The sequence below is a fragment of the Labrus bergylta genome, chromosome 8, assembly GCF_963930695.1.
Source record: "Labrus bergylta chromosome 8, fLabBer1.1, whole genome shotgun sequence".
Classification (NCBI taxonomy): domain Eukaryota; kingdom Metazoa; phylum Chordata; class Actinopteri; order Labriformes; family Labridae; genus Labrus; species Labrus bergylta.
In genome coordinates this window covers 20,571,355-20,586,065 of record NC_089202.1, presented here as the reverse complement: position 1 = coordinate 20,586,065, position 14,711 = coordinate 20,571,355, and the positions used below count along the sequence as shown (strand labels likewise).

At 39.2% G+C, this 14,711-nt stretch overlaps 2 protein-coding genes across 2 annotated transcripts; one reads left to right on the top strand and one right to left on the bottom strand.

Annotated features, from left to right (window-relative positions):
• Positions 1 to 998: 998 nt before the first annotated feature.
• On the bottom strand, positions 999 to 6,508 carry LOC109992032 (natural killer cells antigen CD94). The gene is made up of 7 exons (XM_020644509.3): positions 5,514 to 6,508; positions 3,903 to 3,959; positions 3,681 to 3,785; positions 3,395 to 3,589; positions 2,008 to 2,168; positions 1,730 to 1,851; positions 999 to 1,281 (listed from the first exon to the last, which is right to left on the bottom strand). The coding sequence occupies exons 1-7, from the start codon at positions 5,575 to 5,577 to the stop codon at positions 1,113 to 1,115; spliced, it is 873 nt and encodes a 290-aa protein (XP_020500165.2). The 5' UTR covers positions 5,578 to 6,508; the 3' UTR covers positions 999 to 1,112.
• A 1,992-nt stretch (positions 6,509 to 8,500) lies between these two features.
• Positions 8,501 to 14,672, top strand: LOC109992033 (tetraspanin-13). The gene is made up of 6 exons (XM_020644510.3): positions 8,501 to 8,723; positions 11,024 to 11,191; positions 11,416 to 11,496; positions 12,776 to 12,889; positions 12,977 to 13,096; positions 13,184 to 14,672. The coding sequence occupies exons 1-6, from the start codon at positions 8,661 to 8,663 to the stop codon at positions 13,256 to 13,258; spliced, it is 621 nt and encodes a 206-aa protein (XP_020500166.1). The 5' UTR covers positions 8,501 to 8,660; the 3' UTR covers positions 13,259 to 14,672.
• The last annotated feature ends 39 nt before the right edge of the window (positions 14,673 to 14,711 follow it).

Sequence of the window (14,711 nt, the reverse complement as noted above, 5' to 3'; positions counted from 1 at the left end):
CAATGATTGCTTTAAAGCATCTCGAAGGTTTTCACCATTTAAATTTCTGATTTAAGAAAGAGCTGAGTATCAGAACTAAAATGATTCATTTCAGGCCCAATAACGGCCCCTACCCTTCTCTTCCTTTATTGGGGCTCTGGGTAGTCAGTCCCACTTTTCCCCCGCTTTGTCTTTTTTGAGTCTTCTGCATGAACAAAGTCATAGACAATGACTTGATCTCAACAGCAGCAGCTTGTTGCACTGACTCTCAAGATGCCTGAAGAATAGCTGCTGCTATGGAAAAAACTAACAGTGATCTCAATTTAAAAAAACAACACTAACTGCATCATCCATCAGTATAAGCTCAGAACCTTTTACCCTTAAGCCCCGTTTCCACCAAACAGTCCGGTTTGGTTCAGTACAGTTTGGTACAGTTTGATACGGTAAACCCTGGTCTTGCTTGCGTTTCCACAGCCAAACCGCCGTGTCAACCAGATGGACATAGCCGCGTCAGCTGTTTTTTGTGTGACATTATAGCAGCCCAACACAGTCCAGCCCGCTATTAATTAAGTTCAACGAAGAAGAAGAACGGAACCAAAAAAGTAAGACGGTACAGATCCCTTGTTTTTTGTACCATTCCCAACATTTGACGATGGAAACGCCAATAAATGAGTACCGTACCGAACCGGACTGAACCGGGCCGCTTGGTGGAAACGGGGCTTATTATTGTATTTTTTTAATTTTTTTGCATTATTTAACTGTATTGTTTATAAATATTTGTGTATTCTGTATATTTTGGGTTTAGTGAATTTCTATCTTCACCGCTGATTACTTGTGACTTTCATCAGTAAAACTGAGAGTTGTTTGTAACTGTTTAGTCCTTCCTATTGACATGCATGAGTGCAACATAATATTACAAAGACCTGTCAGTATAATGTAGAGCAGTTTCACAAACTATGACACCAAAACAGAGAGCCGAATGAACACCTGAGCAAAACAAAGACGAGAAGAATAGAACATGTGTTTACATCTTTATTTAAAAAGAAAACAGGAGAACGGACAGACTACAACAGTATGCTTTTTAGCTTTGAGTTAAAAAAAAAGTTGTAAAACTTTCTTATAAATTGAAATCTCTAAGCGAACGCTGCTTCTTCTTCGTCCTGTTTGATCAAGGCTCTGGTTTCACAGATGTAGCGGTTCCGCATATCACAGCTTGTTTTCCGCCACTTGGCGAGGGGATCTCCATGCGGCGAGGTTAAAGCACAATTCAGTCTGTTGTTAGCTGGTTGTTCCCTCCAATACCTGATGAAAAATAACAAGGCTTTCATCCTCTGGAAGACGTTCTGAGGTGGATTTTTTTTACAGAATCCAATTTCGATTAAGCAAGTTACAAGTTACAGCATCACTTGTCATCTTCCTCTTTAAAAGGCGCTTGTTAGTTTTTTTCAGTTTCTTGTCACACTGAAGTTGATATTCTGTACTTAATACAGACGTCTGAGATCATTTCTAATATATGGGCCTGATTGACAGTGTGTTTAGTCTATATCTATATGTTTATGTGTTGATGTGCATGGTGAGGGGTGGTGGGGGTTGAATATATTTTCATCTACGAAAGGGGGGCTCGTCGGAAGAAGTTGGGGAACCACTGGTCTACAACATGGTGATTGAAAAATGCATCACATTTGGATGGTTTATAATGTGTCAGGTTATTTACTTCATGATTCACTGAGCTTTAAGCGCTTGAACTTACACCGCAGTAAGGTTGCTTCCATCTAACCACATCCAGGACTCCGTCCAATCCTCTTTTCTCAAGCCAATCCAGTAGCCGTGGTTGTCATCATTATACACCTCTGTGTGGTTATTGATGAATTCCTGAATGGAACAACATTTGTTCAGTGTCTCTTCTTTCAAATAAATGTTTGAATGAAAGTTACAGATGAAGGAAACATAAATGAAAATCAGCAGAAAGGATAAGAAACACAAAAATCTTGTTTAGTCACTGATTAAGTCAAACTGAGTCAGTCTTGCCTGTTCTTCCTGGCTTTCTATCACCACCAGATCTGCAATCCATTTTTGGCATTCTTCTTGACTCTTAATCCAGGTATTCCATTTCCAGGAACTTTCAGAATTCCTAAACAGATAACAGTTTGACTGAAACAGCACCCAGTTGTCCAGACAAGGTTCACACACTGTAAAAAAGAGCAAGACAACACAATCATTACCATGGTATCATACATATAACAAAATTAACTAGTATAAATATTTACAAAAAAATGCTTCTTGGAATCCCCTAGGTCCAACAAAAGTGCTTAGAATAGAAAGAACAGTTTAGTGTGGTAGTCAAGACCACAGTAACCCAGAAAAAGACATAACCAAGACCAGAGGGCTCTGAGACTGAGACAAGACATCTAGGGGTTGAGCGAGACCAAGTCAAGACCAAGAACATAAATATCACTGAAGAATTAACATCTTGTGTGCAGGGAGTGTGTCACTCACTTGTACAGTTACATTAGGAAGGTTGCGGCCGTAACCAGGGGATAAAAATCAAATGACCAATGAATTGAAGTTATTATTAATGTTATTTGTTGTTATAGAAAGCAGCTTTTCCTCGAATCACATTGGTGGTCATGATTTAAAATCCGGAGTCTGCCCAGTCCGAGACAAGAGTGAGTAAAAATGCTTTCGATTCCAAGACAAGACTGAGACCTTCAAAAAGTGACTGCGAGACCGGTCATAAGACCAAGAATGATTTTGAGTACAACAACACTGCAACAGGTGGATCTGGAGAAACCTTTTAAGAAGCTTCAGGAATTTTAAAGTCCAGGTTTATTTAGATGGAATAGATAGATGCACTTAAATTTATCATATTATCCTCATTTTCACCTTTCATCTTGTCAGTCAGTTTTGCATGATTTGCAAAAACTCCTTATTTATCTGATACTGGCGTCAGGAAAACCCTTGTTGCAGACCCTGCCTGAAACGGTTAATTTCGGCTGCTGTCTCTTTAAGGCCCCCCTTCCCACATGCCCACTCTCTTCTGATTGGCCCGCTCTCTGGAAGCCTTCTGGAGGAAGAGGGGTGGGATGCTCTCCAGAGCTGGGGGGGAAAAGAGTTTGTGTAAGCTTGTCAACGGCTTATAGAGGCTCGAAGCTTGAAGTTTTATATCGGGGAACTAGCGCGTAATTTGCAGAACAAGCTGTTCAGCGCCCCCCCCGACAAAGCCGTAAGTAGTACCTCTTTGTCTATCTTGTTCATGTTTAGAAAATGTTTTCTGAAAAGTGAAATGTATCTCTCCTTGGGACTCTTTGCTGTAGAAAATATAATAATAATGCAGATATTTCCTGCTGAAGGATCTGTTGCTTTTAGTGAAATTCACAACAGAAGCTCTCTATGACCATATGTCCTATGTTTTTACCATTCCGTAGGCAGAAGGCATTCACTGGAAACGTCTCGTACTCCATGATGACTCCTAGGGTCCAGTTGAGTCCGTCTCTCTCTCTGGTCAGCTCTTGTGTTTTTCTCTGTAGGTCGTCCTTCTCGGACCACAGCTGCTGATTCCGAGCTGTTAGGTTGTTTTTTTCTCTGAGCTGATCCGACATGATCGCGTAGACTGAAATAAGGGATGAGATTGTTACTGCTACATTCATCTTTTACTGTCGCTCAGCCTTCACAGTCGTTGAAAACAGATAGATATAACATACATTGGATTTTGAGGATGATGATGTATGATGCCAAGACGACACAAATGATCCCCAAAGCTGCAGCCACGAGATGAGACGGAGGACACAGCCAAGCTTTCCTTCTTCCTAACAAGAAGGAGAAGGAACATTTTTGTTTTCAATAAATGTAATTTATGCAAATTATTAACACATCTTTAAAATAAAAGTGTAATGATGAAAACTAATGAGCTAGAATGGAAGGACCTGTCTGCTCCTTAACTTTGATTTCATCATAGATTATTTCCAGCTCATTTGGTTTCTCTGCAAAAAAAAAAGAAAAAAAAAGGGAAATTAATAATTTTGCCACTTTCATAAATTGCTTCCTGGTTTACTACAGGAATTACTGAGAGAGAACACGTTCAGAGCCATAATGAACTATATACTGCAAGTGGTGGGGCCAGATGTATGTCACCTTGTGTGGTCGAACTGCATTAAATAGCATTTTTTTCTAGTTTCTTTCTCCACCACATCATATCTACTTAGATTACAGTATCTAATAGATGTAATATACCTGTGTATACTTTTTTTTTAAACATTAAAAAGAGTAGTTGTAGGCTAATATTTAAATCTTCATTCTTTAAGTACTCAAAAAGATTTATGTCCAAAGTCAAAAACATTTTTTAAAGATTTATTTTTGTGCTTTTGACTTTATTTGATCAGACAGTGAGGAGTAGGAAACTGCTGCACCATCAGCACCCCCAAAGTCACAATTTAAAGTGATAGAATAAAAAGGTGCTATATTGGAATGAAAAGGAAGCTACAAGCAGCCTGTTGTTACACAGCCCAAAAGGTTGATTTAAACATAAGGCAAATCCATCATTGTTCAGGATTATTTGGGTGGCCAATCAGATTTCCAGGGTGGCCCTGTCCACCCCTGGCTCCGCCCCTGACTACTGCAAAACCTGACATTTACAAAAAAAATACTAAAGATACAGAAATATGTCAGTGCTAAACTTTCTTCTTATTTTTTAAACCCGCAAACATATAAAGAGACAATTTCATCTATTCATCCTGTCAGGGTAAAATAAAGGATTTAAATATTTATGTCATTTAAATATAATATATCAGATTAGAGTGTAAAAATAACAAAAGCTATTGTATTTCAACAAATCTTAAAGGGTTAAATTCAAGACAGACTGCAAGATATGTCTGCAGGTACATGTCGAGTATCAACCTCAGATCACAGTAATAAAAGAAGAAGTGTTCAGATTCTTAGGGGAGGAAATACACCTTCTCAAGTCCTGCTTTCACATAAGAGTTTCTTTAAGTATTTAAAATTAAATGTATTCAAGCCAAGGAATCAAAAACACAAGTATACATATATTCTGCAGCATCTCTGTTATCTTCTGTTGTCATTTATGCTTATTGTCTGTCTCTGTGTTGCTATAGGTGATGTATTGTTGGCTGCAGGAGTGTATAAAGGTGCATCATAAATCAAGTCTAAATGTTAATCATTTGGAGCGGAACAAAAACACTCTAAGTTTAGATTATTTAAAATCAGATGATCATTAATGTTGATGCAACTACTGTGAAAACAGCTGAAAAAAGTTTGTAAATGATAACCAGCAACAACAAAAAGTAAAGTGGATTACAACATCATTTTTTTCTGCTCAAAATGTTGTAAATCAGCAGAAACAGAAACACTTAAGCACAACAGAACTACCTCAAATCAATCATGAAATACATAAGTAAATATACTTATACTGCATACAGCTCTGGGTTCATTGAACAGACTGTTCTCACGTCACCTATTAGCACATTTAAGTTATCATAGTGCAGGCTGTGCTCTATAAATCACAAACAAACATGACTCACCAAGTGTAGAAACCTCATTTCTAGCCTTGAAAGTCACCGTCGTGTATGTCAGCTGTTCCTCCATTATTTGACCAGGTTTCAGATTTTCTTTAATGCACACCTTAAGTGACAGGCAGGAGGAGAATCGTGGTCACAGTGTGTGCGGTTGGGTTTTACAGACAGGAAGATAACATCAGCTGCAGTTCTTCTTTCTGGAAGAGTTTCGTAAGGCTGAAAATACTTTTTGAAGTTTCATTGTTTGGACCTGGTCATGGTGCGCAGGAAGAAGTGTCATCATGCACTGAGCAAAGAGCGGGTGTTCTTTCAAGCGTTCATAAAAATAAAGAATAATGAAATTGTTGGAAGGTAATTGGTAGAAAAAGTTTGTAGTTTTTTTCTACATCTTCTCATCAACATGCTGGAGCTTTAAATGTGTTGGGTTAATTTCATGTTTCTGTAATGATTTGTCTGCAGGATTACATCTGTGTGTTCTCAGTTGTTTGTTTTATGTGAGTGATAGGTCCTGATCGCTACAAAATTGTTGGGGCCAATATCGCTTTGAGAAAAAAAAAACTAGAGACCAATATATTGTCCGATGTCTTTCTAATATCTGTGTTTGATCTGTTTAGAGAGAGAGAGAGAGATAACGATAGACACATTCATTAAGTTGATCCCTCAAATATATAATGAAGACAAAACACTCAACTGGAAAGTGACTGCGCATGTATGTGCCTCATCGTTGACACTCTGGAGAGTGATAATGCTTGTTGTAATCTGTACAGCGCCCTCTGCTGGTGACAGCCAGAAAGAGAACTGCTAGTGTAATACTGTAATTTGACTGGTGAATAAATCTAGTAATATCTGCTATATAATTAGCCATTACTGACAGTCACTTGATATGTTAATATTCGCCCATATTGTTGGCTGGCGGATTAATCGGTCGGGCTGAGTGCCTTACTGTTATGTGACACGGTTATGGTCGAGGCTGAGACTGAAGAACGCCACAGGGAGAGTACGAGGGCCTGTAACTGTGACTCGTTCATATCAAAATAAAATAAAAAGTCCAGATAAGTTTGTTGATTTACTTATTTTTTATTTATTTATTTTCCTTTTATTCATGAAATAACAAAACAAGTGAAACAGTGACACAAAGGACAAAACGGGGAGGACAATTTTACAGGCATATAGAGAGTCAATTGCCAGGGCAATGGACAAACCCAAGAACTTGAGAGATCTGTCTTGAGAAGACTCAGAATGAAAGCAAAAGAAGAGTAACATAGTAAACCCAAGTAAACACACGAATACATAGCCTAATGACACATAACAGGTTAAACAGTCCAGCTCCCCACACACAAACGTACCCACCCATCCATACACCCACAAACACACACCCACACACACACACACTCTCAATGCACAGGGATCATACCCCAGGGCCCATTCTAAAAGATAATGAGACACAGATGCAGTAATCACCAGTCCATTCGGACATACTGTACACACCATTATAAGGCAGTTGCCACCCACAACTTAGGCCACAGAATGCAACCAGTGAAGAAAACAATATTATTATTTTTTCCCCCAACTCTTATCCCACACTGCACAGCGATCATACGACAAATGTGCTATAATAATCAACTGCAACCAAAATGTTACAGTGCCACACCATCCACCACGAGCCTTCACAGCCAATGAAGTGCGGGGTCAGAGAAGGCCATCAGAGAGGCACGCAACTAGGCCCCCCACCAAGCCGCCCCCCCAGCAGCACAACCATAGGCAGAGCAGGCATGGCAAGGAGCGCCCACACTGGTCATTTCTTATTTGTTTATTTTTGGGATTCACGCAGAGATCTATTGTCTATAGAGCCACACCCAGACCCAGAGGAGAGTGCCGGCCCTGACAAGACCAGTGTCTTTTCCCAGAGTGGTCAACTACCAGACCGTATGGAGGCAGTTTGACCACTGAGGGGTGACACCTTCATTTCTCCCTGAATTGATTTGTTCTGTCTGGTTTTAGTTAGTTCTTCGTTCAACTATCCTTTCTGTTTGTTTGTTGAGTTATTAAACAAAAGAGTGAAACACAATTCAAAACAAAAAGTCCAAAAGATGGTGATCATTATGATGATGACGATAAGGCTTACGATGACGTTCAACAGAAAATATTCAAACCCACTCACCCACTTTGTCTATAGCCTCCCGCCACACACATGCAGATGTTAAAATAAAGTAAACTCACGCCTGATATGAAACCTTTGTAAGGAGCAAAATACACGATATGGCTCCTACATCGATACAGCCCAAGGTTATTATTGTTAACGGAGACTAAAATGTAAAAAACATTTTTTACAAAAAAATATTAAACTAACTGAAACTGTCTTTGTGTTTACAAAACAAACTAAATTTAAAAATTTAAAAAAAAGATAAAGAAAGTGTCCTTATCCCGTCTTTGACACAGGCATACTGAGTGACATAAAGTTTGTCTACTTGTCTCAGACACATCACTTTCAATTTGGGATGAGCTTGTTGACTGCAGGAGTTAAAACTTTTTTTTCCCCTTACTTCTTAAAATATCTTAAAAGGATAATTTCTTTCATAGAAGTTGCTTGATATGTTTCTGTGAACCATTTGCAATAGCCTACACGGATGGAAAACTAAAACTGACCTTAAATAACAGCAAGAATTTACAAAATAAAAACGACACTTAACAAGCAAACCACAATTAAAACGAAACAAAAACATGAAATCGAAACGTAAAATGTAACTTGTGAAAAATCCTTACAAGCTCTTACAACCTTGGTAGTTTCCTCTCTTCTTCTACTTTCACAACCAAGCAAGCAGTCCTAGTTACTCAAAATAAATGTGCCACAATGAAGAAGTAAACTGTATTAACCTTCAGCTTGTGGTGACACAATGATCTTATCTAATGTGATCCTCACAATAGAGAAGCAATTATTTTTGCACTGAGAACAGAAGCTCTCTGTGTTTAGCTGAGACAACTGACCAATCAGCGAGCAGGATGTGTTCAGGAAACGGCTCTCTCTGGTGTTTTCCACCTGCAGACAAGAAGCCACACGGAGCCTAGAGAGCCTGACACACTAACGCAGTCTCAGTGAAACAGCTGGAGAAGTCAAAATCGTTCTGTTTGAAGGACTTTTTCTAGAGAGCAACGATGGTTTGCGGCGGATTCGTTTGCACCAAGAACGGACTCTGCGCTCTGAATATACTTTACGTTGTAAGTATGAATTTACTGCTTTTATAGAGATGGAAACGTTTCTCTGACTGTGAACACTGTCATTTATAAATGTCGAGCATTAAGCTGAGCAGGAGGAGAGGGTGGAAATGGGTTTTGTCCGCTTTCTTGACGAGGAAATGTCACGCGCGTGTGAAGGTGGCAGGTGATGATTTTAACCTGCTTTCAAGGGGCATCAGAAAAAAAAAATCGGAAAAATGAGTTGCCGTGTGGGGAACGTGCAAGATCTTTTTAGTCTTAGTGAAAACTTTGGTCACGACTCGCTAAAGTGACGTCATCTCACATAGAAACAAAACGTAACGAGCTGAGTGGCTGAAACCGTTTGTTGCTGTCTGCAAAAAGTGACTCATTAGAAAATCATACATTTGCATAAACCCCTGTAGCAAGTCAGGTAGCCTAAAGCAGTGGTTCCCAACTGGTGGGTCGGGACCCAAAATTGGGTCGCGGTGCTTGTTCTCGAGGTTTTTTTTAAAGCAACATTGTGTTTTTTTTTTGTTTTTTTTTCATCTGTCCAAACTGCTCAATTTTGTAATAATTAAATCTGATTGGTTGAAAAATATAAGAAGAGTTGGTGGTGGGTCTTAATATAAGGCTAGACCAGCTAAGAACCACTGATCTAATGAAAGGTAGGAAAACATGATGGTATAATCTTCTCATATGTTGACACTTTAATGTGTCGTACATGATTATTATCTTAAGGGTGAAGGTTCTTGTAGACAGATAATTGAACAGAAAAAATAATTTGATCGGGCTGTGTAACTTCTTGCCCTAAATCCGTGGATAATTAAATAATTGTTGGGTGCAGCCCTTCATTGAAAGGCATCTCTAAGAGAAGTAAATAGCTCCCTATTTAAGTCCAATATGTCAAAAGGTGTCACTTAAAGGAAACAATTAAATACAACAATTAAATACAACATTTAAACACGTTGAGCAAAAACAAGTGAACATAGGCCTATATGATTATCTTGCAAATAAAGAGATGAAGATTGATACTGTGATCATCCTAGAGGTAGTATGGTTAGAAATATAACAGTGATTTAAATCTATTTTTTTACAAAATAACATTATGTTACTGTGAATTATACTCCACATTGTATTATTTACCTCTTTGCAATACAAGTACTTTTAGTATGAATTAACAGTAACATCAAGATTTATTATTTTAATTTCCCAAACTGCATGCATAAAAGTCAAAAGCTCTGTTTTCAAAACTTCCACTTCCTAATACTCTTTTAGTGGATTCGATCATTTGTTGTGTTCTTTTTTTTTAAAAGATTTATTTTTGGGCATTTTGTGCCTTTTATTGGAGAGATAGGACAGTGAATAGAGTCGGAAATCAGGGAGAAAGAGAGTCGGGAATGACGTGCGGGAAAGGAGCCACAGGTCAGATTCAAACCTAGGCTGCCCACTTGGAGGATTACAGCCTCCATACATGGGGCGTGCGCTCTAACCACTGCGCCACCAGCGGCCCCTGTTGTCGTTTTTGAATGTTTACAGAGCGCTAATATAAACCATATATAAGGGTCTCAAAGTTTCCGCAGTGCATTATGAAAAGTAGTGTAAAACTGAAGATGTCTTACCCATACATCATGAACAATAGCAATGTGATTGAGGGTGCAGAGAAATGTCCAAAAGTAGTGTCCAATTTTCTTCATTTTTCTATTTTGAGCTTTTTGCATATGAATCTGTTAGTGGTAAGAATTGAGTAGTTAAATGAGTGCAACATTTTGGACTCAGGCATGGTTCCTTTTTCAGCCCCGGAGTTAAGCCTGCAGTCTTCTCTATAACTTCATAAGGCCCAAAAAGCCTCTGACATTAAGGTTAGGGAGCCCTCATTGAACCTGAGAGTGATGTTTCTCTGCTCTCTGTAAATGTTGAGAGCCAGATTCAGACATTTAAAGATTAATAAACTCTGGGGGACACTTTTGGTGGCAGACAAATGTCATTTTAGTTTGATGGCTGGCTGCAAGTTGGACAAAAAAATATGCATTTCGAATTTTAACCTGCCTAATTGTGTCACACGATCATGGTTTAATATCTCAGAGTATCAGTGATCAGCAAGCTTGCAGAGTTGAGTTAAAAACAGAGCTGCTTTTTTGTCTTAAACTTGAAGAAGGGTAGTTATTACACATCATGTAGGTACAACTAGAACAATAAACCACTTTATCTTCCGGCTGGTACAAAGTTTGGACCTCCATGGGACGTGCACACTTCCTTAAACAGATAACACTGATTGCACTTCCTCCTCTAATGCCAACATTTTTTTTCATCTTCCTCCTCAGATGGTGAGTCTGCTGCTTGTCGGAGTGGCAGCCTGGGGGAAATGGTTCGGCCTGGTCTCCAGCATCAGGGTGGTGGCGGGGGTCATCTGCGTGGGCATCTTCCTCTTCATGGTCGCCTTTGTGGGTCTGTGCGGCGCCCTGAAGCACCACCAGGTCCTGCTCTTCTTTGTATCCTTTGGTTTTTCGTCCAGGTTTGTTTGCAGGAACCTAAGACTGTCTGACAGCTGCTGTGTGCTAAAACAAAATGAAAAGTAAATATCAAAAAGCTCCTGGAGGATTTTAGTCCTCTGTATTCCAATGTTTGACGCTCTCATGTGGCAGCAACACTGAGAGATTTCAGAAAGTTTTCATGATTTTTTAAATCAAACTTAAACTTCCTTAACTCTGTCCAGTACATGATAATCCTGTTCACAGTGTTCGTCGTGCAGTTTTCTGTGTCCTGCGCATGCCTGTCCCTGAATAAAGACCAACAGGTATGTTTGTTTTGTCTTTGCTGGATTATGCATCGCAAGGTCGTATTGGTCCAAATATAAGACAGGGTTTTTTTTTTTCCTTCAAAAAGTGAGATTGTCTTAGTTTCGTCCAGAGAGAGACACCGCGATTGGCCAGAACAAAGTGACTCGAAAGCAGGTCAAGTCAACCAACAACTGATGTGGAGTTATAATGCCAATTTTCAGATTATGGTTATTAATGAAGCATTAATATAATGACATATAATGTTACTGAGTGTAATGTCCGAAAACTGTTTGCCCAAAAAAGCCGTCTCAGTAACGCTAACAGTCAGAAGAAATCCTACCATGGTGTTCAAACGTCTCCAGGAGATTGACAGGAGTGTGTGAGTATGTTATTAAAACACAGAACGAGGGTACACAGCACCTGCGCTCAGGCTTCAGAGAAGCCCCTGTCCTTTCAGCGCTTTGTGATTAACTTAAAGAAAAAGCACACCTGGATCAGATGAGAAATCCTGACCAAACAGCTGTATTTTTTAATATGCCAACATATGTCACTGTATACAAGACAGACGGGAAAAATCAGTGACGGTAAAGTCTATTTGAATTTGAATGTTATATACTTTATTAATCCCTGAAGGAAACGCTGTTTTACACTCTGTTATTCAGACATGCTTCTCACACACACAGGTCAGAAATACACACATGAACAAACAGGACCTGTGGACATGCATTAGTGGAGAGATGTCGGAGTGGGGCTGCTACACAGGGAGCGCATTAGAGCGGTTTGGGGTTCGGGGCATTGCTCAAGGGCACCTCAGCAGTACTCTGGAGGTGGCCTGGCACCTCTCCAGCTACCAGACCAACTTCCATATTATGGTCCGCATTGGGAATTGAACTGGCAACCCTTCATTTCCCAACCCAGGTCCCTACACACTGCTACTGCTGCCCCTACTGGAAATGATTGAAAAATAAAAATGTAACGGTTCAATCTAAAGATATTGAAAACTAAATTTGTTGTTAAAAACAGATTTGGTCCTCTCAAAGTGTTTTTCCAAAAGTTAGTCTTAAAAAGTCGGGGTCTTCTTGGAACTAGGGTTGTCTTCTATTTGGACCAAAACAGTAGTTTACAATTTATAGTTTACCTCGGGTAAATGCTCATGCTCTCAAGTCTGCCTTCTGATTCTAACAGTGTTGAATGTACACAACTTTATATTTAAGAATATTGTGATTGTTCTTCATTGCCACATCAGTCTGCTGCCCATCTTTGCAATATTTAAAATAAACAAGTTATCATTTGCAGAACAATCTCCTGGAGGTTGGATGGAACAAATCTGAATCCACACAAATGGACGTCGAGAAAACCCTCGACTGCTGTGGTTACTCTTCTTTCGACCCCAATGGCACATGTGCAGCTGTAAGTTAATAATTTGGGATATTATTTCCTCAATTGCGTTTTGTATTTTCTGCCTCTGAATTTTCTCTCAACGTCCCCTTTCTCTAGCGATGCTTTAACAACAACCCTCCGGTGACTTGTAAAACGTGCGCAAGCATCATCCAGCAGTACGCAGGAGAGGTGCTGCGGTTTGTGGGAGGTATCGGACTGTTCTTCAGTTTTACCGAGGTCAGTAAAAAAGTCATGGTGATGTGATTTAAAATGCGAAAATTGGTGTGAAATTCAGAAAAGCTGACTCTTTACTTTTCCTTTCAGATTGTTGGTGTTTGGCTTGCCCACAAATACAGAAATATCAAAGATCCTCGATCAAATCCGGGGGCCTTCCTATAGGCCTAACCACTCACCGTAAAAAAAAAACTAAATATGCACTGCTGAGTATTTTTTTTCCCTCTAAACTTCTCTGGACATTTTTTTTTTTTTCAAAGATTTAAAGCCAGATGTAACTCAAGCTGAATTATCACCACTGTTGCCACAATGTAACCATGCCTGTGGTATTGTAAAGATTGTAAAACGTTGTGTTTCAAAGTCGTCATACAAAGTCTTAAAGTTAGCAAACAGAGGAAGCAATGGCAGATACACAGCACAGTCTTAAGTTTGCTCACAGCTAACATTAGCTAACACAAACAACGGGTTATACCAGGTCTGGTTTTGTTGTAGCTACAAATCATATAAAAGCAAAGAAGTGTTTTTCTTGTTAAGGAAACCTTTTGTCGCCAACAATTACAATTAGTTTCATCTTTAAATCTAAAGTCTTGCTTTAATGTGCGCTAGCTGCTTAGCTTATTCACATTTCTACTTCGACGAGAAGGTAGATACCACTTGCACATGTCGGCTATGCCTACTGTAAGTTTGAAGGAGGAGCAGGCAGTTGCCTATCTTAATTTAGCTTAGCTTAGTTTAGAATAAAGACTGGAAATAAAGGGAAACAGCTAGCTTAATCCCGTGTGAAGTAAAAAAATCCATCTTTCAGCACTACTAAAGCTTAGTTATTTATTGTTTAGTTATTTCTTGTTTAATCATTACAGTAAGTTTAAAATTGGCCATAAAATAACTAAAAATGGCTTTATGTGCATTAAGTGCATGACTCTTTCTTTGCCAGGTGTAGTGACTTCCTGGAGAGGAAAGGACACCAAAGCACAACCTACCAAGATATACAGTGTTGATTAGTGAACGTTAAGAGTTTCTGATCGGTAGATTATGCAAATGTGAGGTTGAACTAGGCCAGCTGTTTTAGATCAGGATGCTACAACAAGCTAACGTTTTGCTTGCTGTAGCATATTTAAGTATACGGACACCCAGGGGCCATCAATCCTTTCTTCAAACTCTCAGCAGGAGAGCAAATGTTGGCTCTTTAACTCTAGTGTGTCTCATTGATAGACATCACTCAGCTTTGTATGCACACCATACACACACCCTATGCAAATATGGTGCAGGTTAGCACCGGCTGGGTGACAGTGCTCACCACTCCCAGACTTACTATTCATGTCTGACCACACACACAGTAGTGTTTAACAGATAATACATTTGGGTGTTGGATGTCTTAACAGCAGGAGACGATTAAGATGAAATTAATGGAAAAGTATTTGAGTTCCAAGCCAAATGGCTTTATACGTATTTATGTCTTTGTTTCCTGTTTAAAATATTATAAATGTAGTGAAAATCTTGTTCAACATCTGTTAAATCGTTTCACTTTCGTAGCCTCTTTTTTTTTTCCATTGTCCAAAATAAACAGAGATGCAGAACATGTATGGAAAATGTTGTATTACGCTCTGCCGGTCACATC

Excerpts from the sequence above, each read along its gene's own strand:
- LOC109992032 (XM_020644509.3), bottom strand. The coding sequence starts at position 5,577 with ATGGAGGAACAGCTGACATACACGACGGTGACTTTCAAGGCTAGAAAT. Across the intron at positions 2,169-3,394 it reads TGCCTTCTGCCTACGGAATG|TGTGTGAACCTTGTCTGGAC; the intron begins GTAAAAACATAG and ends TCTTTTTTACAG. Across the intron at positions 1,282-1,729 it reads GGAAGCAACCTTACTGCGGT|GTATTGGAGGGAACAACCAG; the intron begins GTAAGTTCAAGC and ends ATTTTTCATCAG.
- LOC109992033 (XM_020644510.3), top strand. The coding sequence starts at position 8,661 with ATGGTTTGCGGCGGATTCGTTTGCACCAAGAACGGACTCTGCGCTCTG. Across the intron at positions 11,192-11,415 it reads ACCAGGTCCTGCTCTTCTTT|TACATGATAATCCTGTTCAC; the intron begins GTATCCTTTGGT and ends AACTCTGTCCAG. Across the intron at positions 12,890-12,976 it reads CCAATGGCACATGTGCAGCT|CGATGCTTTAACAACAACCC; the intron begins GTAAGTTAATAA and ends CCCTTTCTCTAG.